This window comes from Liolophura sinensis, chromosome 1 (assembly GCF_032854445.1).
Source record: "Liolophura sinensis isolate JHLJ2023 chromosome 1, CUHK_Ljap_v2, whole genome shotgun sequence".
Taxonomy (NCBI): Eukaryota; Metazoa; Mollusca; class Polyplacophora; order Chitonida; family Chitonidae; genus Liolophura; species Liolophura sinensis.
Window position 1 is genome coordinate 31439446 of NC_088295.1, and position 27157 is coordinate 31466602.

The 27157-nt window shown below is 36.1% G+C and overlaps 1 protein-coding gene across 1 annotated transcript; it reads left to right on the forward strand.

Annotated features, from left to right (window-relative positions):
* The first annotated feature begins 34 nt into the window (after positions 1–34).
* Positions 35–20833, forward strand: LOC135482373 (C-Jun-amino-terminal kinase-interacting protein 2-like). Its single transcript, XM_064762323.1, has 11 exons — positions 35–99; positions 11785–12145; positions 12697–12838; positions 13403–13831; positions 14447–14614; positions 14834–14914; positions 16583–16683; positions 17016–17120; positions 18106–18185; positions 18429–18527; positions 19332–20833. The coding sequence occupies exons 1-11, from the start codon at positions 50–52 to the stop codon at positions 19402–19404; spliced, it is 1689 nt and encodes a 562-aa protein (XP_064618393.1). The 5' UTR covers positions 35–49; the 3' UTR covers positions 19405–20833.
* Positions 20834–27157: the final 6324 nt, after the last annotated feature.

Below are 27157 nucleotides of genomic sequence, written 5' to 3' on the forward strand. Positions count from 1 at the left end.
GGCAGGTGTGCAAAATGTCATGATGTCATTGACATTTAACACTCCAAGTATGGAATTGTGGCAAGAAAAGGTGAAACAAGCAAACACTTGGTGCTACAGGTATATATGTATCAAGGTGATTTTTTTGTTTGTGTTTTTTTAATGTTGCGAAATTTATGAAAGTCATTTCATAAAATGACCAGATGCGTCAGTATCATTGTACCTACATAGGGCCTAGGCCTACATATTGGCCTATGTGTATTGGGTTCGTGTTAATTTGACAGTTACAATGGATTTCAACCACCTGTCGTCACTGAATGTGTGTTTCTGCACTAACTGTTACAAGTGTCAGTCTTTTATATGGACTGAAAATGAAATGATTGAAAATTATAAGACAGACTTACGCTTTTTATGTATGCCTTTTTCATGTTTGGTCTAATATTGATTTATTGAGTATCTTATCATTAGGCAGTTATAAAGACTAGGTTTGTCCTATTGTTAGCCAATGCATGTCAGATTTCATTGTGCAAAACTGGTTGTTTTCTCTATCATGTCACAGCAACCTCAACTATAAAATTCCCCTTTTTCAAGTTACTTGCTTACATCTACTATTTATTTTTACAGTGTAGTTTAAGTTTTATGGATTTTATAAATTTAAAGTTCATTAAAATAAATGTTAGCGATGATTACCAAATTATTGTAATGTAAATCTTGTCCTTATGTATAAGTTTATATTTACATACCGGTACTAATAGGGTTACAGGATAAGGATTCAGTTTAAATATATTAAAAAAAACTAGTAAAAATATTTCAGTTTAGATATTTTCTGTTGAATGCAAATTATTTATTGTTTTACATTTTGAATTTTCAACACTAGATATACATGTATGTAAAAAATACAATACAACTATAAAGACAGGAATTAAAAAATTATTGCAAAAGCTCTGATTCTACACCTATCATTTAACCTGAGAAATTGTGCAGATGCTCTGAAGCATTCTGTATCATGCGGCCTTCTTCAGTAGAGCCTCGTTCTGTGTGATTGAACACATTTGACTGGCTCTATTTATCATTTGGTGACTTTTTCTGTACATATCAACATTGATTTTAAGAAAATTTTTTTTAACAAAATTATGAATCAGTTCATATGGCAAGTGGCCAGTATCTACATGTTCATCTCTGTTTCCTGTTATTTACCTCAGGATGACACCTCTTCTTGAATCAGGTAAAACAAGAGTTCTTTTACACCAGTACTATCAAGGAAGCACACATTCACATTGGCAGTCTATCTGTTTACATGTATATACTAGTATAGTGTGTTTATTTTACAGCAGTATTGTCCACAAAGCACACTTGTCATTTATACCTGTATATACATATATATTTATTTGATTACTGTTTTATGCCGTACTCAGAACTGTTTCACTTATAGGATGGCTGGCTAGCATTATGGTGGGAGGAAACCCATGACCATTGCCAGTTTGCTGAGAGACCTTCCCATGTACGGCTTGAGAGGAAGCCAGCATAAGCTGGACTTGAACTCACAGCGACTGCTTTGGTGAGAAGCTTTTGGGTCATTGTACCTTGCTGGCTGGCTAACCACCTCAGCCAACAACCAAAACAGCCTTTGGGTTAATGTACGTGGGTGTAGCCTTTGGGTTAATGTACATGGGTGCAGCCTTTGGGCTAATGTACATGTGTGTAGCCTTTGGGTTAATGTACATGGGTGCAGCCTTTGGGTTAATGTACATGGGTGCAGCCTTTGGGTTAATGTACATGGGTGCAGCCTTTGGGTTAATGTACATGGGTGCAGCCTTTGGGTTAATGTACATGGGTGCAGCCTTTGGGTTAATGTACATGGGTGCAGCCTTGGGTTAAAATACATGGGTGCAGCCTTTGGGCTAATGTACGTGTGTGCAGCCTTTGGGTTAATGTACATGGGTGCAGCCTTTGGGTTAATGTACATGGGTGCAGCCTTTGGGTTAATGTACATGGGTGCAGCCTTGGGTTAATGTACATGGGTGCAGCCTTTGGGTTAATGTACATGGGTGCAGCCTTTGGGTTAATGTACATGGGTGCAGCCTTTGGGTTAATGTACATGGGTGCAGCATTTGGGTTAATGTACATGGGTGCAGCCTTTGGGTTAATGTACATGGGTGCAACCTTGGGTTAATGTACATGGGTGCAGCCTTTGGGTTAATGTACATGGGTGCAGCCTTGGGTTAATGTACATGGGTGCAGCCTTTGGGTTAATGTACATGGGTGCAGCCTTTGGGTTAATGTACATGGGTGCAGCCTTGGGTTAATGTACATGGGTGCAGCCTTTGGGTTAATGTACATGGGTGCAGCCTTTGGGTTAATGTACATGGGTGCAGCCTTTGGGTTAATGTACATGGGTGCAGCCTTTGGGTTAATGTACATGGGTGCAGCCTTTGGGTTAATGTACATGGGCGCAGCCTTTGGGTTAATGTACATGGGTGCAGCCTTTGGGTTAATGTACATGGGTGTAGCCTTTGGGTTAATGTACATGGGTGCAGCCTTTGGGTTAATGTACATGGGTGCAGCCTTTGGGTTAATGTACATGGGTGCAGCCTTTGGGTTAATGTACATGGGTGCTTAAGGCAGGTTATAACATTATTTATAATCCTCATTCTTAATTGTAAGCTTTTGTCAAATGCATTTGGATCAAGCTTTTTTGTGAAAGTTGGTCATTTATCAACCAAGGAAGTGTGTAAAACATAATTTGCTTCAATTAAATGATGTGTGATTGTGATAGTGATAATTTCTAGCCTGGAAAGGAAGTAAATGCTATGTTACACATACAGTGCACAGCCTACGTATGCACAAAACCTGTGCTTATATGTTATAAGGCTGGAACGCATTCCTTAGGTACATGTAGCTATGAGAGAAACTCAAAAAACTGGTAAACTTGGGACATCTGTTTACATAGAAAATTTGAGAAAGCTTTGGTTTGTTGATATTTCTTTTAGCTTTTAAATGTACACTAATTGCATGAGGAAATACATGTATCTGGGATTTTGTTTGCTCATTAATTTATTTATTTTTTTTTTTAGCCTTGGACTAACCTCTAGGTATTTATTTGCATTAGTGATGATGCTTTTACAGTGCCCGATACATTGCCATATGGCCTTGACGTAGAGGGTGGGGATTGATACATATTCAATTTGTATGTGTACATTGTATATATGCCACATTACATATATGCATTTCACAAAATGTTTTCTCATCTTTATGTTCAAAGACTGAGTAGTGAAAGTTGTCCCCCCTGCTCCACATTGGAAAGATGTCTGAGAATTTTTTGCCATCATTGTTGGATAATTCTTGTTAGGAGATATTTGCTGTGGCAGTATAGTTTACAGTAGCATGCTATTTTCTACTTCTACCCTTGAGATAAGTACATCTACAATTTAATATATTCCATTAAATGCGTATATAGGCATTGATTATTTTGTATGAGTTGTCCCCCTTGGCCCACTTTTAATGAAAATTTCTTTGAGCATGGTTGTAGGTAGTAGAGCATGTCATGACAACGACTACAGTTATTCTGAAAACAGTTGTACTATCAAACACTTCATAAATATTATATCAGTATATTTATATAGCAAAGTACAAATTCGTGTAACTATGCTGTTATAGTTTAATTAGGGGTCCACGCTATCCTAGCAGGACACCTCTTGAAATTGTTTAGATTAGTATTATTATTCTTAGTGAGTTTGTAAAATTGCAATATCTTGAAAATTAGTAAAGGTAGAAAAAACAAACTTTGGACTTTTAATAATAAACATATGAAGCAGCTTTGTAGTTTTGTGCTGCTTGGCCAGTCACATGATTTAGCGACTGTTTTGAATTTTATTGATCAACATAAAAAATCTTCTTCTCCATAATGGCTAAACATATCAAGGTAAAATTTTATTTTACAGTTTCTTTGTGGATCGCCCAAAAATTACAAAAGTCATTGAGTTTGGTATGGAAATTGGCAAAAACTGACCAATGAAATTAGCTTAAAAGTTCTAAAAACAGCTTAATTCTATGGAACAAGAACATTTTTGAGAATACCTTGATTATGAATTTGAAAGAATTTTTCCTGTTCAAGTTGTGGTTTTCACATAATTACCAAAACACTATAAAGAAACATGAAAGCTTTATGCAAGACTGCATGAAACTTGTAACTGCAGTTTTCTGTGGCAACAGGCATCAACTTTTCAACAATGTATTCGTCAATGTCTTTTGTTCTGGGACAGCAACTTTAAAATAAATAATTCTTTCTGTCATTTCTTCTTGGCTATCAGCAGAAGATCAAAGCCACCTAATATCTCTGTTAGCCTTCAGAACTTGTCTCATTATAAATGATGCCTGGCAGTCTAGGGTTCCTTTCCATCTTTATTGCGTTTTTTTCTTCTTCTTTGTTCATTCTTCAACATATAATTTACGATGCGGAGCGTACAGGGCTGATTCGTGAAATTGCTATTCGCAAAGGCTATACATGTAGCCCAGCACTGCTATCTGAAACCAATGTTTACTTTCTCTTCAGTGGTCTTCACACAACCCCCAAGAGACATTATATTTAGCTGCCTGTGGTTCAAACCCAAATAATTCCTGCCAATCTTCTTTAGCTTTTTTCCCATTATCATGAAATTTATAGGCATCAGAAGTGGTAAAAGACTAGTAGAACGGACCCCAGCATGATGTTGGATAACAGCTTTAATTCTTTTTAAATATTTGACTGTATGTAAATATTTGTCCGTGGCAGTTGACGGATGTTGAATTGCAAGATCACATGATAAACTTCAGATTTCATATCAGAATTCACAACTATTTTGTCATTAACACTTTGCATGATTTTTTTGCATCATGTATTTTATGTGCTTGATATGTACATATCTTTTCCGCGGGCTCTGTCTGGATTCCTCCCACCATAAAGCTGGCCGCCTTTGCATAACTGAAATAATCTTGAGCACCGCATAAAAAACCAATCAAATAATGAACAAAACATGTGATTGATGAAGTGATGATTGTTGTCGTTTATTGTTGCAGCTAATCAGTATGTGTAGGCCTAATAGTAATGTGTAGAGACATCCATATCTCTGTTTCTCCAGGTCTGCATATTGTTAGCTTAATTACACAGGTCTGCATATTGTTAACTTAATTACAATGTAGCCACATGATTTATGCATGTGACATCTGAACAGACATGTTGGAAGCCTGAGCGGTACCGCCATCGGTTGACTATCCCAGCAAAAAACGGGAGGTTCCAGGGCCGGCCTAGGCACCGGAAGCTTTGAGGTGCTAGACGGCTGGAGATGCCCTGAAATAGTTTTACACAGTTTTTAGTAGTTTAATTATGTACTTAACAGTCCACGGCGCATATGTGTGTGCATTGGCCTTCATTTTGTTGTTGCAATTAAATTGTTTCGACGTTGCTTTGGTTCATTTTATTTATCTATTTTTTTTTCTACTTTTGAAATTTATTTAAAAGTCGAACTGCCATGCTTGCCACTGTACCGCCCATTGTGCTTCCGACTATACTGTGAAACCAGCACATGAGCCATGTCACAGAGATTTGGTATGTGCTAACACATTTTAATTAGGTGTACCATATGCCAGTTCACGTGATTATCACTTACGTGTTAATAATAATACTGGAGCACTTATTGATTAGTTGACATTTCTCACCAAAGACACTGATGTCCGATTCAGGTGCTTGTAATTAATATGGTATGAGGAAATTACTTGATGCCCTGACCACCTGAACTCCGCTATTATGTAAGATTCTTGGCAGAAACTATGATTAGTGCTGTTATTGCAGCTCCATGACTGAGTGATGACCTTTTATTCAATTTGTGAAATATGTGAAATTTTCAAAATATGTTTGTAAGATAGATGCTCATAATTCTGTGTATGCAATGTTGAAAAGCACTTTGCAAATTTATAACGAACAAAGAGTGGAAACAGGAATAGTTAGTGATAATAAGATATAAACAAGGATTTAATGACATTCTGATTCATTCTTACCTATCATACTGGTTAAAAATGTGCTAAATATGACTTTAACTGTTCAAAAAGTAACTTTCCTGTAGTCTGTTACATTTCAAAACACACTTACGGGTTGGTAAATATTGGATTTCTCAGATGGCATTGAGTGAATGCATTTTTGTGGTCTTAACAAAATTGCTATAAAATAGCATATAAAACAGAAAAGCTCATTGAAATAACATCATGATAACAAGCCATAAGGCTTACTTAAATAAAGTTTATAAAACAAACAGTTTTATTAATCTTTGTAATGTATATATAATATATAATATTTGTTGATTCAAAACATGTAACTTTGGTGGAGGAAAAGGACCAGCTGTATGGTACAGAGGACAAAGGCCATGGCTATAACCTTTCCAATGTGGCAGTTTGCTGATGTACCAATAAAGCAAATACGTCTAAACAAGTAAACATCCATGCACAAGAAAGAGAAAGACAAATTATGGTATTGATGTCAATATTGATATCAATATGCATGTAACAAATACAAATATATATATATATATATATATATATATATATATATATATATATATATATATATGCTGTAATTGTGACTTGAGACTGTGGATAGATATGGCGTGATGATATGCCTGACATCTGTACCTGACTGCTTGCATGAAGCTAAACTCTCGGTTTGTAACAGAACTGCCATGAGTCAGGCTGTCAAGAGATAAATAATATTAGTTACATGAATACTCAGTGATAGGATACGAAAATATATGGTGTCAGTAATCCTCATATGTAATCCAGTATGAGGATTATTGACACCATGTATTTGCGAACCTTATCACTGAGTCACCATGTAACAAATTTGTCCTGCAAAGACCCATCAATTCAGTTCAGACGACTGATGTATGGGGGAATCGCTTCAGCGATGTGACCATTGTATTTACAACCCAACAAAGGGAGATAACCTACTCAGCAGACACATTTCGGGTTGTCTGCATGATTCAAGAATATATCCCTACCCCATGTGACTTGTTGTCCAATGAAATTCGAAGTATTTTGTCTGATGCAGGATAATAGATCCAACAAAATAGCATTCTCAATAGTTAATGTATGTTTTGAGATGTGTCATTTTTTTTTTATTTCTATCTTCCTGTCCGGCATTTTCCTGACAGGATGTGGATTAGATTTTGGACCCTCTACAGATTCTAAAAGAAGAAGCCAGAATGAATCATGAAATATGTGTATAAGCTATCCAGACTAAAGACTATCTGTGGCTCATTGGCTCAGCTATTTAGATGCTCATCGTCCCACTGAGAGGCTGAGAGGCAGCACACCCCCAGCATTAATTACAGGGTGTTAAAGATAGAGGAAGCCATGGACTCCTTGATTTATGCCAGCTTTGCCGTTTTCAAGCTTTACGCGTATGGTGAGGAAAAATCGCAAAATTATGCAGCAGGCACCACCATAGGAAAAAATGTGCTCTTTTCAGCCTATAGTGTCATGTTTTTAAGTTTTCTTCTCCTTTAACGTGTAGGGAGATTCAGCAGAACACAGGAATAAGGATGACAATGGACTGACAAAGTACTGAATCTCCAGGTGGTCATATGCATCTGTTACACTGATCTGGCACTAAGCTGCCACTAGAATTTATGAACTAAACCCATGCAGACATGGGCAATGTTGTTCTCTATTCTGTTGTGAACATTTCTGCAGCTCCAATCACTGGATATAGTAATATCATTGGATTGTAAAAATCAATTTCAATCTCTTCCAACAGATATGCACACCGCATTTGTGAAAGAGATCACTTACATGTATGTATCTTCCACCACATGTGCCACAATTCATCAGCAACTTGCCAAAGGTCAGTGGTTTTATACACCAGACAATCCCAAAACATGCAACCATATAACAGACCAACATTGTACAAGTCAAAAATTTTTGAGTACAGTGTTAAACAACAATCAAATAAAAAATAGGAATTTGTGCTAAATAAAATTAATAGTGCATTTACATGCGTTTTTTGTTTCCAAGGAATGCAGCGTCACATGATGACATTAACAACAACAGTTAATATTATCTCCCAGCTCTTCCATCTATCAACTTGAACTAGTGAATAGCTGGAGCATGAAATGACAAGTTGAATTATAGAGCACCTTTAGCTCAGATGGCTTTGGCCCAGAGAAGTACTGACAGGTGTTTATTATAAGTAAGATAATAAATGAATCATTTTCAACAAGCAGTTAGTGTTATTGCTCTTTATTGATTCATTCTTCAATTAAAGAGATTTCAAAAATGTAATTAATCTAGGAATTCTATATGTCAGTAAATTCTATGCAGGAATCAGTCATCATTTTTCAGGCATACGTTAAAATATAAAAATGCAGACCTTGTATTTGACTACAAAGCTCTCCTTCTAGGGGCCATTCTTAAAAATAGGTTATTCAGGGATAACCTAAATCCAACACTCCAAAACAGGAACATTTTTAGTTTTGTTGGGATTTTGTCTGAATTTTTTATATTTTTCTCTCTATTTTAATTTCTTAAAAATAAGATGAATTTCTAACTCCCCCTTTATTTTTTTGTGGGTTATGCCACAGTGTTATTTCTTCCCACCAGATGTAATGGTGGCTGTCATCATAATCGACCAACACCAATGAAGTAAATAATACATGTACAAGCCTTGAACCTTCCCTGTGAATGTGTTGTGAGTGTGCCACAGTTATGATGACACCCACAGAGGAATGGTGGGGCTCTGATACCTCTGCACTGGTCAGCCCGTATCATAGAACACGGACATTGTCACTACAAACCCTCAAACTAGATAAGGCCTTGTAGACCCATATTGATTTCTGAACATGGGTGTTGGACTAAAGCTCAGGCCAAATGCTAACAGTCGAGAAGAAATATTTTGGCAGGACAGCAGTATAGCCTGTGTGAATGAGGTTAATATAAAGCAGAGACACTAGCCAAGTACCACTAACATTATCAGTGACGTTCTGTTGCCAGGCAACAGGAATGTGGCCTGAGAATAATGAGTTTTGACAACACAATAGGTTCAGGGGGACATACTCAGTCTGTTCCAGTAGGCCTACATCATGTGAAGGACATCTTTTCTGCCTGTCTGACAGCTTGTAATAAGTTGAATAATTATGTTTATTTTTGTGAATCATTTTAAAAATTTATATAGGTGGTCATTCGAATAATTATAATACATTTCCAGGGAGGGGGAATTCTACATCTTTCAACAGCATATAAATATAGTGTGGTTAAGGGCAGTGCATGAAATAGCTCATGTTATACAGGCATTTTTAACCAGATTCCTTATTACTCATAGAGAACATTTCGAATGCTAGAAACAATATATATATATATATATATATATATATATAATATATATATATATATATATATATATATATGAACTGCCGTTTTAATAGTGCCAACATGCTACATATTAATTTTGTAGCCAAAGAATTTGTTCATTTAAGAAGAGATTAAAACGTCTTAAACAGCATGAGTTGAAGAAAAAAATTTGTTAAAAGTAAAGTGACTTCACATAAATTCACATTCCATTACTTTGGTTTTGCAGTTACAGACAAGTTACAGGAGTGGATCTAAGGAATAACTCATCATATTTTAATCATGTGTAGGTTACAAATATGGGAGGGTCAAATTGATGGAGATATTGTTCAGTTTAGAGGAATGTGACATTGTCACCTACCCAAAGAACACACCTAGGAAAATCTGGGATCCCCAGTTCACATTTGTTTTTGTGTAGCTCAAGGAATCAGTAAGGCATACCACTGATCCTGTACAAATTGATGAGTGGGCAGTTTTATTATAGAAAATGTCAGGTCACATTGAGAGGAGTCAGAATCCAGATCAATAAATGAACTGAAATAGACCATGAACTCTAACCTCTGACCACAACCTGCTTGTGTTCTGATGTAGGCAGAATGCCAGCCTCAGCAACAAGCTGCATATATTATTGATCTACATATGCCAGCAGCCTGTCTGATGATTCTGCTCATTAGCATAATGATTGAGTTTGGAGGCCGGAGGCTGATACATTACAGCGGGTGTTGGTGATCAGCTATACAGCAATGGCTGTCTGAGCTCAGTCTCTCCCATCAGCAGCCAGGTCAGCATCACAACAGAGATGGATACCGTGTTCTAATCAGGACTAGCTCCCAAGACTCCATCATACATTCCTGCTGACCATTTTATTATAGCTGTCCCAAAGCTTCAGAAACACAAGGTTAAAATGCTGACGGTTCAACGGCCAACCTGCTCTGTTCCTAAGGTACAGTGTACAGCCATCACGAGATGAGCATTTATTATGTGGAATTATGTGAGACAGCCATTTTTGTATAGTAGTCTTTACGTTCATGTTTCTGAATGGAAAATGACACATATTCCTAGATAGTCATTACTGGAGTTATTGCTGTTCAATATTATCTTGTACAGAACTGTCATTATTTGTAATGTATTATTTCAGATTCTTTGCCTATGATCTGTACACGTCTACGTATATGTCAGATAGTCAGTCAGTGAATTACCATATTGGAAAGGATCACATAATATATAACAGTATCATATGACATGGGGATCAGAAACATTTCCTTGTCAAGCTGAAAATGTCAAAATTTGCATTCTTTGAGTTTATTTCATGTTAAGATAACTACATTTATTCTCTGTTCACCTGCATGTAAAGGTGTTATATACCAGATAGTATACTATCATCACTTTGTCCATTCATTTTTAAGGTAACATCCACTTGTAACTTGTGAGTACCAACAACAGCCATACAAATGCAGTTCCAACGAGTTTGTGTGTTCCAGACTCACATAGATTCCAGATTCCAGTGTTCTCCTTCACATAGATTCAGTATATTATTCCTTTCTTGTATTATGAAATTTCATCAGTCTTAATTAAACGTGACAGAATTACATGTATATATATATATATATATATATATATATATATATATATATATATATATATATATAATATATGGGAGATTTTGTGAGACATTACTTTGATGTCCATTGCATGACTGGATCATCTGTAGCAACTCAGTACTACAACATCTTGTACATGAAGCATTGGACTTGTTACATGCACCATGTGATGCTGATTAATACTTGACCACCTGTACGTACCTGTGATGGTCAGCATTCATAATCACAGGCACAAGTGGGCTGTGACATAACTGACACTTTGTTAGCATACAGTGAGTACACAGATGGGCTGTTAGACCCAGGTAAATTTTATGGTTTTATGTCATGTTAAATAATTACAGAGTATTTACGTGTATCTCTTTAGTTTGAACGGGTGATATACTGATATAAATTCCCATATAAAGGCTGAAGGAAAATAAACTGCTGCGTGTAAACTTAAATAAGTGAGGTATACATAATTGTACAGTATAATATATTCAGTTGGCTACTTAAGTTTAAATTGTCTGTCTTTGTCATGATTGAGAGGTTATGCATTCAGTACCAGGCTTAGTCAAAGCAAGAACTAAAAACATGACACAAATATGGTATCTATGGTATTATGACTGCTTTTCCACCTTGTCATCGGCATGTAAAGGGAAGGTTCAGTCAACCCATTTGTCGTTTTTTGCGACTTGATGATGTTTTTAGAATAGCTGCAGTTGGCATGGAACATTGGGACTGTCCAGTGTTGAGTATAGACATTGTTATGCTACCATCAGAGTATATGTTAAAAAAACCCCTATAAAATAACCTATAAAATATATGTTGATAATCATATTATATTTTTCTTTTGCAGACTAACTCACGATATTAGCCCAGAGTATTGTCCAGATGACAATGAAGATTTTAACATTCATCACCCGCCATTCAGTCCAGCTTACATCAACAACCAATCAGCTCTCACCGTTCGCCCTACCACAGGATTCCAAAGGGGGATAACCCCTTCTACCAAAGATGTCAATAAACGGTTCTTTAGTTCTGATATTGAGGACAATAATAATGAGGACAATGAGTATATAAATCGAGAAGTTTGTGGCAGGCAGCCAGATATTATAGAAACCCATGTGTGCCGGCCAAACAACAAGCTTCTGAACTCAGAGACAAATTATTATAACTACAAGAATGATCAAATGGTGGACTTTCAGAACAGTAATCATGTAAGAACCATGCACAAACTTTTCTATTTTGCCATGTGAGAAAATAATTTTATAAGATTAACTTTTGTGCCTGCTGTGCTGATGTGTGTCTACATGTTTAGGAACTCCAAGGCATATATCAGTATGTAAGAATTGTGAGAAGCATTTGAATGGTTACATTTCAGGATTTTAATTTGTGAGAATTTCATTGATTTCAGTATTATAATGTTTCCTCCCCAACTCCAAAACAAACTGAAGTTGAATGGAATATAACGTGAGGAAAGTTTGGCCTATGAAAATGTAAAATATGATAGAGTCCAAGGGCTGTTCCTATATTATCAAGACACGGGTAGTTTTTTTTTAATAATGGAGCTGACAGCTCGCTTGCCAATATGTGTATGATTTGTATACCTGAATTCCATGTGTTAAATGTTGTGAACATCTATCCATATAGTTTGATTGTGGATATTCTTTGTGGCCAAAAATTTGTACATGCTTGCTTTGAATATAAGAGGGTGTTCCATCTTTTATATACCACATGTATAAATTAATGATGTTCCCTTTGTTTTAAGGTTCAAGAGATTATTGATACGTCTGGTGGGTCATCTCGAAACAGCAGCCCTCCTCCAATCAGAACACGGCTAGGACTCAATGGCTTTAGAAATGTTCGGCGTCCCCGAAAGCTTCCAGAAATACCCAAGAAATATATCAAAGGTAATATTAAGAATTTAATTTCAAGACTGTAAAACTTGAAATAAAGTCACTCTAAAGCCATTTGGATTTGATTTGATTTGATTAGTTTTTTAATCCTGATTCAAGAATATTTCACTTCTACAACGGCGACCAGTATGATGGTGAGAGGAAACTGGGCAGAGCACAACATTCATGACCATCTGCAGGTTGCTGCAAAACCTTATCACATATGACTGGAGAGAAAGCTAGCATGATCAAGCTTGAGTTGAACTCACAATGGCTGCATTGGTCAAAGACCCCTGGGCCATTATGCTGCACTAGAACAGTATTACAACCAGGCCATGGAGGCCCCCAAATCATCTGGATGTATAAATATAGATTTCTGCACATGTACATATTTGGTATGTGTTGCTCAATTCTTCAACAGTGTTTGTTACCATGATATAGCCAAAATGTTGCCAGTGTGTCATTAAACCTCAATACTTCATTTGATTAAGTGTTTGAAAGGGTAAATGAATTCATCACTTGTAAAAAAGTGAATTATGTGGGTTCTAATTGTTTGCCTTGTTATGTGTATTGTTACAGCGCCTTCTCCCGAAACTCAGGTTTGTGCCAGCGAGACGTGCAATGAAAAGTCATTGGCTGAGGAGCTTGAGGAGGCTGTCCAAGGCAGCACGGAAACGGACGAGCAGACAGAGGGAGAAACTGGTGGGCCAGGGGAGGAGGAGCCCGAGGACGCATACCACGCCCACCTGCAGCGGGCCTCTGATCATATCCCACCCCTGTACAAGCCCATTCCCAGGGCACGGGTGAGGAGGAAAACGAGGAAATCACGCAGCCACAGAAACTCAGAGAGCCACCTGTTCTGTGAATCCAACTACACTGCTGCATCAAACTACCTTGGTGGTGCTAACCTACACGACACCTCTTACGACTCGGATTGTTCTTTGCCAAGGGAGAAAACTGGTGTGCAGAGTTCTGGCAGCTCTGGGAGAAAAGATAGTGGAGAAGATGGTAAGTATGAATTTCATTTGATTAGATTACTTACCAAAGTACATTCTAGTGCATAATGACCTTCTGTCTGAATGCATACATTCAAAGGTGCTTTGTTCGTCATTTGGATTAGGTTACTAAATTGGATAATGTTTTTATGTTTTGGATGTGCGTTTGTCTGGTATGTGGTGATGGCCGGTGGTTTACTTCGGGCACTGATTTCCTTCACCCACAGATATGCTCGTTGTATAAGTGAAAAAATTCTTGAGTATGGGGTTCACCAATCAGATAAATATATAAATTAGATACTTGATCATAATGACCTTGTACTGAGCATATGTCTCATGGCTTTATGTACTTTTGTACCCCAGGCATGACACCCCACCCAGTCACATTATACTGACACGAGGCCAACCAGTCCTGTTTCCTTGCTCTAACCTTTCAGTTCTGAGTGCCAGGCGGCTTCAGCATGTACCTTTAGGACGGCCTGACCTGGTTTTATGTTATGGCGTAAGTCTTGATAAAGTGCTCCTCAAATGCAATTTGTATAGGCATGCTACAGCTTGGTATGTAGCATTGTCTTATTTTGTGTCTAGTGTATTCTTTCATAATTTACTGTGATGGCTTTTCTTGCAGAGGGTAAAAATTTGTCTTCCTGTACCAGCATCCATGCTGTTTACCTTGACTTAGAAGTCACTCACCGTGGCATGCATCGCTTTGTGCCGCGCCACTCTGATGAGATGGAGATTGAGATTGGGGATCCCATTCATGTTAACAAGGAGGACGATGACCTCTGGTGTGAAGGTCAGTCAAATGTTGAAGTTTTATGGTGTGAAATATAAGTGCTCTAGCTAAGTCATGCAATACTGGAATACTTATATTGAAATATTAGCTAAGTTTATGAATTTTTTTTATCATTTGTGTACATATATATATTGGACTGTGTATGTAAAAATATGGTATAAACATTTAGAATCTAAAACAACATCAGTAAATATTTTGATATTATTTTTGTCTTTATAGGTGTCAATCTAAGGTCTGGAAAGACAGGTATATTCCCTTCTATGTACGCAACTAATCTGGACTTCTTGGAGGAGGATGAAGGTAGGTCATCATCACAAAATGGACCTAGTCGTAAATTAGATTGGATTCTGTAGAGTTAATATTTGGACCTAGTCGTAAATTAGATTGGGTTCTCTAGAATTAATATTTGGACCTAGTCGTAAATTAGATTGGGTTCTCTAGAATTAATATTTGGACCTAGTCATAAATTAGATTGGATTCTCTAGAATTAATATTTGGACCTAGTCATAAATTAGATTGGATTCTCTAGAATTAATATTTGGACCTAGTCATAAATTAGATTGGATTCTCTAGAATTAATATTTGGACCTAGTCATAAATTAGATTGGATTCTCTAGAATTAATATTTGGACCTAGTCATAAATTAGATTGGATTCTCTAGAATTAATATTTGGACCTAGTCATAAATTAGATTGGATTCTCTAGAATTAATATTTGGACCTAGTCGTAAATTAGATTGGGTTCTCTAGAATTAATATTTGGACCTAGTCGTAAATTAGATTTTATTTTATAGAATTAATATTTGGACCTAGTCGTAAATTAGATTTTATTTTGTAGAATTAATATTTGGACCTAGTCGTAAATTAGATTTTATTTTATGGAATTAATATTTGGACCTAGTCGTAAATTAGATTTTATTTTATAGAATTAATGTTTCACTAAACTTGTAGTACACGGCATACATAGTTTGAACCTGTTTGAACCTATTTTCACTGAACTTTTCCAAAACAATAGATGAATTTCTACTTAAATTTGAATGCCTCATCCTTCATAAATATATCAATATGGACTGGAGTTAAAGACTGTTTCTCCGGCCGTAAGTGGGAAAGTCTGTCCTCAACCTGCGGATGGTCGTGGGTTTCCTCCCACCATAATGCTGGCTGCCATTGTGTGAGTGAAATATTCCTGAATACGGCGCAAAACACCAGTCAGATAAATAAATAAATAAATGTCCATTAGAGTTGCTTTTCAAGAACAATAAATTGATTCATCTGTGGTTGTTCACTGATGAAAAATAGTTTCATAATAAATGCTTCATGACATAATGATTTAGATAAAAGTGCATTCGCACTGGCTATGGGTATGATTAACAGTTTATCTGTGCTAGATTTGTATTTCCAAGAACAATAGTTGTTCTTCCAAGACCAATGGCAACAAGTTCACTTAATATGTGCTTTCAAGAGCTTTTGACAGTGTTCACTGAAGATATAGTGTCAAACACATTAGCAAGATATGTACCAGATCTGTACTTTCAAGAACATCAGCTAGACATTCTATCTTTAGAAATGACAGCTAAATGTCCCCAAGAGATGGGCTTTCATGAATGCTAGCTAGAGATTCACCAGATATATACATTTTTAAAAAGCTGTATATTATGGACTGTGGAGTTGCATTTTGAAGGACATTACATGTACATAGATATCGGCCAATCAGATTTGTGCTCCCAAGTACAACGTAAATAGATGTCTAGTGGAGGAACGTACGTGTTGGACATCCTCGTGTTTAATGACGGCAAAGTAATAACTTCTCTTGACATCTGTTGAAAGTACCATACATGTATCCAAACAAACCTAGGACACTTAGCTGTTGATGACTTTCATAATGATGAACAGGAATAAATAAAAATCTTAGTTTAGCCGTACAACTTTGGTTTTTTGATGACAAGCTTATGATGTTTTTGTGTTTCAGATGAAGAGGATGACCTTGTAAAATTCACCTTGAGATTCCTGGGTTCTGTAGAGGTCAGACAGCATAAAGGAGATGATGTCCTTCGTCAGGCTATTTCCAAGGTAAATTGCTTCAGGGAGTTGCCAGAATAGTTTGTACTTAAAATGAGAGGATTGAATGTTGTCTCCCTGTAAACATAACACTTCATTGTGAGCATGGCCAGTGCATGTCTATCAAACGAAATTCAAGTAAAAATGCTCCTACAAATTTACACTGCGTTTGCATCAAAAATCTTAATGGTCGTTGTTTTAAAACATCAGTGGTTGATCCCGAGCTCATAGTTTGCCTGTTATCATTTGCGGGTGGCTTAAAACTGTAAAATGTATATCTGTGTTTTTGGCCGTGGATAACGGTATACATGTCACTTGTGTTAATGGTATTATTGTGTGGTCAGGTGGTGTTGAGCAGACGAGAAACCATGAAGACAAACTGTCCCCCTATGTGCACACTGGAAATCAGTGATTATGGCATCCTTATGCTGGACAAGAGCAAAGAAGGGGTAAGTGCTTGTCATGAAAATGAATTAAAACTGCTCTATGCTGTCCTGTCTTGTATTATATTTAACCTATAGTTTAGCTTTCTTAAAGTGGCACAGTCATGACTGTTTGTTTTATGCCAGTTGATTCATCCACCTTATAGAGCCATGGAAGAGAAAGAGGGAAAAATGTTTTGTGAAAATTGATGAATTTGTCATCAGAAGAACTCCAGTTTGGCATCAAAATATCATTGTATAGCCTTTATTTGCTTCTGAAAGTGCCTTTTTACAGTATACACTAGATCTTTGTACACATTAAATATGTTAAGTTCATGAAAAGCAACCAAGACATATTCTTAGAGTCAAGCAAAGTTTGATTTACATGGCTGCATGTGAAATTAATAAGGGATGTTCAGGTAAAGGCAAAGAAAACACAGACATGAAGTACATGTATGTATCAGATGAAAGACCATTAAACACTGTCCAGGAAAATAGTGGGATTTATTTTTTGTTTGTTACAATTTGTTTAACACAGTAAAATATGCATTTGGACATTTTATTCTATGGTGGCCTTTTCTGACCACAATGGGATCAGTGATGTCATAAGGTTTTTACTACAATTCATCATTCAAAATGCATATACATATAGATCTATGAATGTATTCACTGATTTGACCTTGAAACGAATTTCAGGAAAAAAGCATAGATTTGACGTAATTGATACCTTCTGATTCACAACAGACCACGGTAGAATCTTATCTTTTAACACAATTTTGACCAGGTTAAAAAAATTCCAAGAAAAGAAAAAAAAAATTACAATTTCGCTGGACAATTTTTAACGGTCTCTCATCTTGTATATACTTCATTTTAGAGGTGTTTTTGTCTTTAACATGTTACAGATGTTTTCAGATCCAGCACCTGTACATGTACTTATGTTGAATTCTGTCCTTATATACTTAATATGTGCTTATATATTTCATATACTTAAGCTTCAATTTCTTTGTTTCAGCATGAAAGTGACAACCTCTTCACTCATTTCTTTTCACTGAAGAACATTTCTTATTGTGGACATCACCCAAAAAATGACAGGTAAATTGATCTAGGTCTATCTCTGAAGTTATGAAAGTCTATTTGATGGGAATACTTAGTTTTATAGATTATTTGCATTGATATATCTAGACATTATTGTATCTATGTTAAAGGTAAGCTTTAAATCAGCTATTTGGTTTAGCTTAACCAGTTAGTGTTCTAAATATTAATAACCATGAGGAAACAATCTTATTCATTATACAATATATATTTTTTTACTTACTAATATTTTTGTCTTTACAGGTACTTTGCATTTATCACTAAGCATCCAAATGCATACAAGTATGCCTGTCATGTATTCCTGGGAGAGAGAGGGACTCGTAGTGTAAGCGATGCTGTAGGGTAAGTAGATTAGCGTCTTCTTTAATTATATTACATTATCTGGGTCATATTACAATGGTGTCTCCTTGGCCAGACCCAATGCTGACATATTTACAGTGCTGCCTCACTGGAATATCTTGCGAAGACACCAAATGTGACACCACACCCAATCACATTATCCTGACACAGGGCTGTCCAGTACTTTATTCCTGTGGTTCACTACAGACCACCATAGAATCTGATGTTTTAAAACCATTTTACTCGGTTGGAAAAATTCTAAAAACATAAATCGAGCTATTTTCTGTGACAGTCTATTGTGATCGTTCATCTGATATATACTTAGTTTTAGTGTTTTCTTTTCCTTTAGCATGTTACAGATATTTTCAAATCCAGCATTTCAATTTTTATATATTTTTTTTAAATTATAGAAGATAGACCTTTCAGAAAAATGCATGCAATACTTTTTGGTATAAGGTAATGACATGAACGACGAAGTCTAAAAATAGGACTGAAAACAGACTTTATTCCTGTGATATGATTCTCGCTGTACTTCACCTAAAAATTAGCATCTTTTAAGCGATGTATTTGGCTTGATTCACCCACCTTACACTGTCACTTCAGAGTTTTTTTGTGTTTGAGTTTGAAATACGTAGGTGTTTGCATCAAAAGTATTATTTTAAAGGCATTTATGTGCTCCTGAATGTGCATTTTTACAGATTAAATTTTAGGTGAAATACAGTATTTGAACAATGAATTAGGAATGGAAGACAAACTGGACATGTAGTGATATGATACCTGGTAAATGTGTTTCATTTCCATTTCTAGGAGGGCCTTCAAGAGGTTTTATCAGGAGTACATGGCTTTTACCCATCCAACTGAAGACATCTACATGGAATGACTAGCAGTATAACTCAGACAGACTCTCCATGTGTCTGCTGAGCATCAATAGTGCAGAGATCCCAGGGGATATATACCTGGTCAGAAACAAGAAAACAGAACTGCTAATCATCAAATTCCACAGCCTGTTGTAATGGTAGAGGACTACCGTGGTACTAGTGACGATAATATCTATGTGTATAATGATTTTCATCCAAAATATCTCCCAGTGTATATTTACCAAACGGCCAAATTATCACGTCCTTACACTGGATGTGTTAACTTCATTTAGTGGATATATGCAGAGCTTCATCTTTACATAGCAAGTGAAAAAAAATCTGAAAAAAATCTTTGTGTGCTGGTAGAAATAAAAAAGCCTACTTGTACAAATTTATGTCAAGAAGAATGTATACATACTGTAACAAGATAAATCAGATTGTTTGAACTTGATTTTTGTTGGAGATATGACAAGTACTTTAGAACAGTTGCTATGCTTTCATCTTTGCTTTACCAAAGTTAAACATTTTGAGAAAAGATGTAAAGAAATGACAGATTTATTTTGCAGTCTATGTATTTGGTGCAGTTTAAAAAAGAATGTGGGGGCCTCAGTGGCTCAGTTGGTTATCACGCTAGCACAGCGTAATGACCCAGAAGCCTCTTACCAATGCAGTCGCTGTGAGTTTAAGTCCAGCTCGTTCTGGCTTCCTCTCTGGCCGTACCTGAGAAGGTCCGTCAGCAATGTGCGGATGGTTGTGGGTTTCCCCCGGGCTATGCCCGGTTTCCTCCCACCATAATGCTGGCTGCTGTCATATAAGTGAAATATTATTGAGTATGGCATAAAACACCAATCAAATAAACAAATAAATCAAAAAAATGTGGAGACAGTTATGGCTGACGATTGTGTCCAGTGTCTTGCCTTTTGCTTTAATGGTGTTAAGAAAACTTGTTTTTATTGCCACATAACTAGGCATTGTATGTTATATGTACATGTATGTAAGTGTTTTAGCAGCCCATAGCATACTGCTATCCCAGTGAGCAGTATGTAGCAATGTGTGAAACGTTGCGTCGAAGACAGTATTTTTGGCTCTTGACACCTTGCATTAATAATTCATAATTACATCTATTTTTTCATGAGATTGTTTTAAAATACAGGCAAAGATAACATTCGAAAATCAGTTGCAGTTCAAATGCATGTTAGATGTCCTAATGAGATATCCTTCTACAAATGAAGCTGTAATGTGTCCTCTAGCTGCAGTATGTACAGAGTTGTATAGGCTGCTTTTTTTTTTTAACCTGGGACAATTACATGCAGTTAAATGGTGTTTGAATTTATTCTTTGTGGAGTTTCTTTCTGTAATATCCTTGGTGTATATGAGCTGCGTGCACTTCTGCTGATGATGCTCATATGAAAGTCTCGGGCAACACGATGTAATCATGTATTCATGATGTAATGTAACACACATAGAGAACATGTAAATTATTTGCTGCGCATCTAATTTATTTTCATTTGTTGACTTCTTGAAGTTTTGGATTGGTTAGGATTGATTAAATGGTAAATGCTTTAATCAGTCTAACATTTGTAGAAAAAAAAAATATGTATATGTATAAACTTTTAGTCCCTTGTATTGCTATTGATAGGGGATAATATTAATGGTATATCAAAGTTGCTGCATTTTGCACATGTTTTCAAGATTCTCTGTTGAATTTTGGGTTCTGAATATTTTGCATGGACCTGGATACATGGACCTATATCTTTTTCATTGTGTAAGATATAAGTGTTAGGAATCTCAGACTGTTATTAGCAACTATCGCAAGATGTTCTTTGTTGAAACACTTCTATGTGTCTTAAATGGAATAATAGGCATATCAAGCTGTGATAAGTGTTTGTCATCTATGATGTAACTTGTGGATAAACTGTATATATACGCTTCCAGTGACCAGTGTTGTCAAACATGTAAATGTTGCAAATGCTTACATCAGTGTAGTCAATGCTCCAATTTTTTTCTGATATTTTGTTGAGAGAGAGGCATAAAATACGATATAGGACCCTGTGGTCTAAAAAGACACCCTTCTTGAGATCAGCAGTAAACTGATAATAAAAGCAAGGAATGTATATACTACTTTGCTGTGTAAGGTGGATTAGCTGTGTATTGGTGGGCATGTTTAGCACAAATTGTTGTTGTTTGTTTTAAACACGCACAAATGCTTACAAACCTATAAGTACATGATTCCTGCACGTGAGCAGTTAAATACATGTATCTGTATGGAAGAGAAAATTTGTGGTTTACTACCAACTGACAGTTCCAGCTTGTTGGATCATGTGTGATACAGATTTATCAAGGAAAATTTGCTGTATTATTATGAGTGAACGGTAACCATGGTAACCCAAGTGATAAGAATATTTAAGTCTATACATGTATCTGGATCGGCCTAACGACGTAGCTAGGTAGACGAATAATTGAGTTTTTTTGTTACATATACAACTGAATATGCATCTGGGTAGTGCTAGCCTAGGTGAACTGGTTTAGTTAAGCCACATGCATTCTTGTTACTAGCCTGTTATTGCCTTATAAACATATCTCTTTCTATACAGACTTGGAAATAGCCATGCACCTGTAGGGTAGTCTAGGCTGATGAGTAAATGTTGACACCTGTACAAGTTAAATATTTATAATGCTGTTGCATTGTATATAGCATGAATTTGTGTCCTCTGCATGATGTTTCCATTGTTGATTTATATTTGTTTTATTATTGGTTATTAAACCTGTATTGGCTTGATGGTTGCTGTTCAAGCAAGAGCGCTCTACAAAGTTTCCCCCTTCTTCCACCAGTAGGCCTATAGCTGTTAACTCCATTGAATTTCAATATGGTTTGTGTGCATATAACACACCACATAACTACATGTAGTTTGTTTTCTTCATGATTTCCATATTTTTAAAGTGACATGTTGCTATAAGGTTGGAAGTATTTGTTGACAGGTTTAATTTCACACTAAACATAAATCTCTTGAATACCTGTATACTACCATCTTTGACAATAACATATGTGTTTACAGTCTAGGTATCTTCATGTAAAAAAATCTTCCATGGGGCCTCTTTTTTTGTTTTCAGCATGCACCAAATACTGATGCATTGTAGTTTGGTTCTTGTTGCAAATTCAAGAAAATAATGTACAATATGTTCTGTCTGCATACATCCACGAGAACCTGCCTAAAACATATGATGTAATCTAACTTGAATACTATGTTCAGGTACTGGCACTGTGTTGTGGGCTTCAAGCTTTTGACTACCATTCAGATATTCATTTTTGAAATATTAATCGTAGACTGAAGTGTTTTAACTTCTATCAAAATCTGTCATGTTATTAAATGACTTTCTGTAAAGCAGTCATTACAGATCAGCTGACAATAAATCTCTAGTCACAATTTTATCACATATACCTGTACATGTGCAATCTATACCCTTCCAGAATAACACCATGATCAGTGGAGGTTATTTGATGTAATATATCATTAAAGTGGCAGACCATTTGATATTGTTTAATTCTTTGTCTTTCACATACTTCATTACGTTGATCATGTCTTGGTGGAAGCACAACATAGCACTCATCATTTTGATAGTTCACGGTTCTCAATCAGATGGAATATATCCATTAAGTTTTCAACCAGTTTAATGATAGAAGTTGCATGTGTGGACAACGTATTGTGATTCTTACATCTGTGTCAATCTTCTGACTGGCTGGGAACTTGATTTTAATTTCATTTATTGTTGTTCAGTGCCTAGTTCAAGAATTTTCCACTTATACGTTGGCGGTCATTTTTATGGGTGGAGACAACCTGAATGCCTAGGGTAAACAACTGGCCGTGTAAAGAATTACGGACAAACTTTTTTCATGTGTGATGTGCAAACCATTTTGGTGGAATTTAGGAGAAGTGGTTTTCACTGAGCATAAGACTGCGCAAAGGCCTGGCCATCAACCGCTCATTGCCATTAACAGTGGGCTGCATGCAGGCGTAATGTGTCTACAGAGTACATGTAGCAGCATGCATGAATTAATAAGGGATTAATGGCCAACTGGCAGTACTTCAGCATCAACCTCTTGGCATATCAAAGAGCACCTTTCAGTGCAATTTATGCACTGTCTTGGAGGCAAAACTACCTTGGTTAGAATGGCCAACTTTACGAAAAGTGTTATTTCATTAATCTACACAGAATATTGCCTTCAGAATATGCTTAAATAAACACCTTGCAAACATGGAAAGGTTGAAGAATTACAGCAGCTCTACCTCCGCAAGCACTATCAGAGTGCCTGCAAAGGTAGAGCTATGCAAATACATGAACTGACAGTTATGTTTTACAGCAATGTGATGCCGCTGGCCGTGCAGTTGTCAACATGGAAGCGTCTCTGCCTACCGTAAAATATGTCAATTTTAAGTTTGACACATGACCACAAGTCTCACATGACCATATTTTGGTCACATCAAGTCACTGCCTGCGTGACAGGGCATTCACACCGGATACAGACTGCTCAAGTCATAAACTTCTACCATACAGAAGTGACTCCTAACACATCACCTTACCCACCCCTAGCCTGTATTTATTATACCCCCTTCAACAGAGTTAGTTGGGGGTATATTAGAATCACTGTGTCCGTCTGTCTGTAGCCACAATGTTATACATACATCTTCTCCCAAACTACTGCACCGATTTTGATGTAATTTACCAAACATCTTTTACCCTCATTTAGGACTACATAAATTTCAAGCGCTTTTCCATGTATTCATATTTTGCCCATGTAATCCTTCCAAAAGTACTGCACCTATTTCCATGAAACTTACCATACATCTTCGCTATCATCTAAACTTGTGCATTCTTACAATTGGGCAATTACATGTATTTTCACAATTTTCCCTCAGTGCGATAATGGATTTTCATGTACACAGATTTTGTCCATGCAACTTCTGCTTAAGTATTGCTCCAGTTTCCCAGAGACTTTATGTATGTCTTTTCTATCATTTAAACATCTACATGCTTTATAATAATGACACTTTCATTATTATTTTTGGAAATGTTGAGGGTATTTTGGAAATCCAGAATCTAGTTTGATGAGTATTTAACACAGTATTCAAAAATTACTCACTCATAGGACATCAGAACCTTGGGGAAACCAGTGTACCTCATCAAAATTAAGCCTCTGTGATATATCCCGACTGATAGCTCGTCCCTAAAAACCAAAGGGCAGTCTTACAGAGGAGTTTAGCCCTCTGAACCAATAGACATGGACACTGCAGTAACTGGTGCTTACATCAGTGGCAAAGAAGCCAAAAGAGCAATTTTTGAGTGAAATATTATGGCTGAAGCCACACCAATTAAAATTTTTGTTTTATGAGCAGAATGAATGTTTCTCCAACGTATTCCGATGTTATAAACTGAAAATCATCTAACTTTTGGAGTATGTGTTTATGGTTACTTGTTCCTGTCAAACATAAATTTATGCGATGGACTGATGGAAAAATGGACTTTCAATTTTATTCTTGTATTTTTTTAGTGTCTGCTTGCCTGTAACAAACAAAATGAACTTCTTGTTGCCCAAAAGCCACAATGGCAAAATTTCAACCAATTCCTGTCAAGAACCGGTTTTGAAGTCTTTGGTTCTCTCATGAAATGAATATGCCTTCTCTGGGTTTTAAACTGACAGCAGTAATTTTTTATGAGAAGTGAGCTTTTGGATTGTTGTCACTTTTTACAATGGCAGTCAGTTTAACGTGGACTCATGAGGAAACCCTTGTGCCACAGTAAAGCACTGACCTATGGCAAGTATAAACTTTACAGACTTAAAAGTATATTGCTGGGACAATTTATCTTCCACGAAAGTAAGATTGTATGGTCTGGAAAAAAAAGAAAGTTTCTCGTAACTAAACCCCAAACAGAATCCAAGCGGGGCAATTTATAAATTAAATGTCCAAGGCTATGAGTAGAGTAAAACCCCTTAAATCACTGAGCTACATCCCAGTCATATATTTACACAGGTTTAGGGACAGATGAAACCACAGTGTATTCAAAGCATGCAGAAAACAATAGGCTTAATTAAGTGGTAGTAGTTGCTGTGACTCCAGTACCAGTAACCAATGAAAAATAGCTTTGAAAAATTCAAACTAGAGGAAACAATGAAAGTGTGTCTTTATTATCGCCCTTTAATACCAAAGAAGTAATGATTTCCAGGTACATGTGTATATATGGATACATATGTTGACACATGTATACAAAATGAACAATTCATAATCAAGACATAAATATTTCTAATAGATACCAATTATTCAAAGCCTGTACATATATGTAATGGATATATCATTCACAAGAAAGTCTTCATATACACAGGATATAAAAGCAAACAATATGAAGAGATCAGGAATGTTGGTGTATGACTTTGGCAACAGCTTTCAAAATTGATAAAATCTGATAAGTTGTGGACTTGGACCTGTTACATCACTGGTCAAGGAGGTTATATTCTTTAATTGCTATTTATTAAATGTGACTAGAGTTGTCTAATTATGGATTAATCTTTAAAAACCTTTCTTATTTGAATTTCATGTTTAAATCCTCTAAACAGGAAAATTGTGGATGGCTGAATAGAGGAGTTTCCAGTTTAAACTCTTTCATTGCTAATGGTAAAAAATATCCTAATGCACCATGTGACCTGTTATGCAAATATTTTTTATTAGACTTACTATTATATGGGCATTTGAAAAAGAAAGTTAGTTAGAGTAGACTAACAATGGAGAACATAAGACGTTCCTGAAGGAAGGGTTGTAGTAAAAGATGCCTAGTGTATTTCTTTTTCACATGTTTGCAAGATGTTAATTCAAGCATATTCGAGGGCAACATTCTGTAAAAACTAAAAAAGTTATACTTTTTGTGAAGCCCTCAAATTGGTCAACCCAACCAATGTAATTTTGTCTCCAAAACCAAGGTAAAAAAGTTGCATAAATTGCACTGAAAGTTGCCCATTCTTGCACAAATGGTTGAGGAACTAGGGTAACAGTTTTGACAAGTCAAATGACATAGGACTTCTTTTTTTTTTAACCAGGTACCTTTAGCCACAAAGCCAGAAAAGAGCTTGATCTCAAAACTTATATATTTAAGTCAGGTCTACTAATTCAGAGACCAGTGTAAACAAGTCTTAAAAACTCTGTGTACATCATCACAAACCAAAATCTGCAAACACTGAACACGGACTATATGAACAGAATCCTCTCAATTACAGATAACTCGCCTAATTGTGCTGTGACTTGAATGAATAAACTGCTTACACTGGACCCAGAGGGATATGACCTTAGCTACATTAGAATTTGATTGTGGCAATTATGGAACTAAAATGAACCAATGCCTTTGCAGACAGTATTAAAAAAAAGATTTCATGTCAATCTTTCATTTTACAACATGGCATGGAATATCACTGGATTACATGAAGCTATGGAAGGTTGCTCCTTTTCCACAAAAATTTGATTTACATGTGAAGACCTATACATGCCTTACTTTGTGAGCATAAAGAAATAAGATCATGCTCAATACTACTAAAAATGAGTATTACAGGAAGAATTTAAGATTAGTATTCAAAAGAAATGTATACACATGATATTAACTGATACATGGGTATATATCAGTATCAGTATTATAATGAGATAAAGCCACCAAACACAAATACACTTCTCAACTACAAAATGTTCATGCAGTAAACATGTGTCCAAATCAACAATCACAATTCAAATCATTCAA

Coding starts and splice junctions, on each gene's coding strand:
- LOC135482373 (XM_064762323.1), top strand. CDS start 50: ATGGAATTGTGGCAAGAAAAGGTGAAACAAGCAAACACTTGGTGCTAC. Junction 13,832..14,446: donor AAAAGATAGTGGAGAAGATG/GTAAGTATGAAT, acceptor CTTTTCTTGCAG/AGGGTAAAAATTTGTCTTCC. Junction 16,684..17,015: donor TTCGTCAGGCTATTTCCAAG/GTAAATTGCTTC, acceptor TTGTGTGGTCAG/GTGGTGTTGAGCAGACGAGA.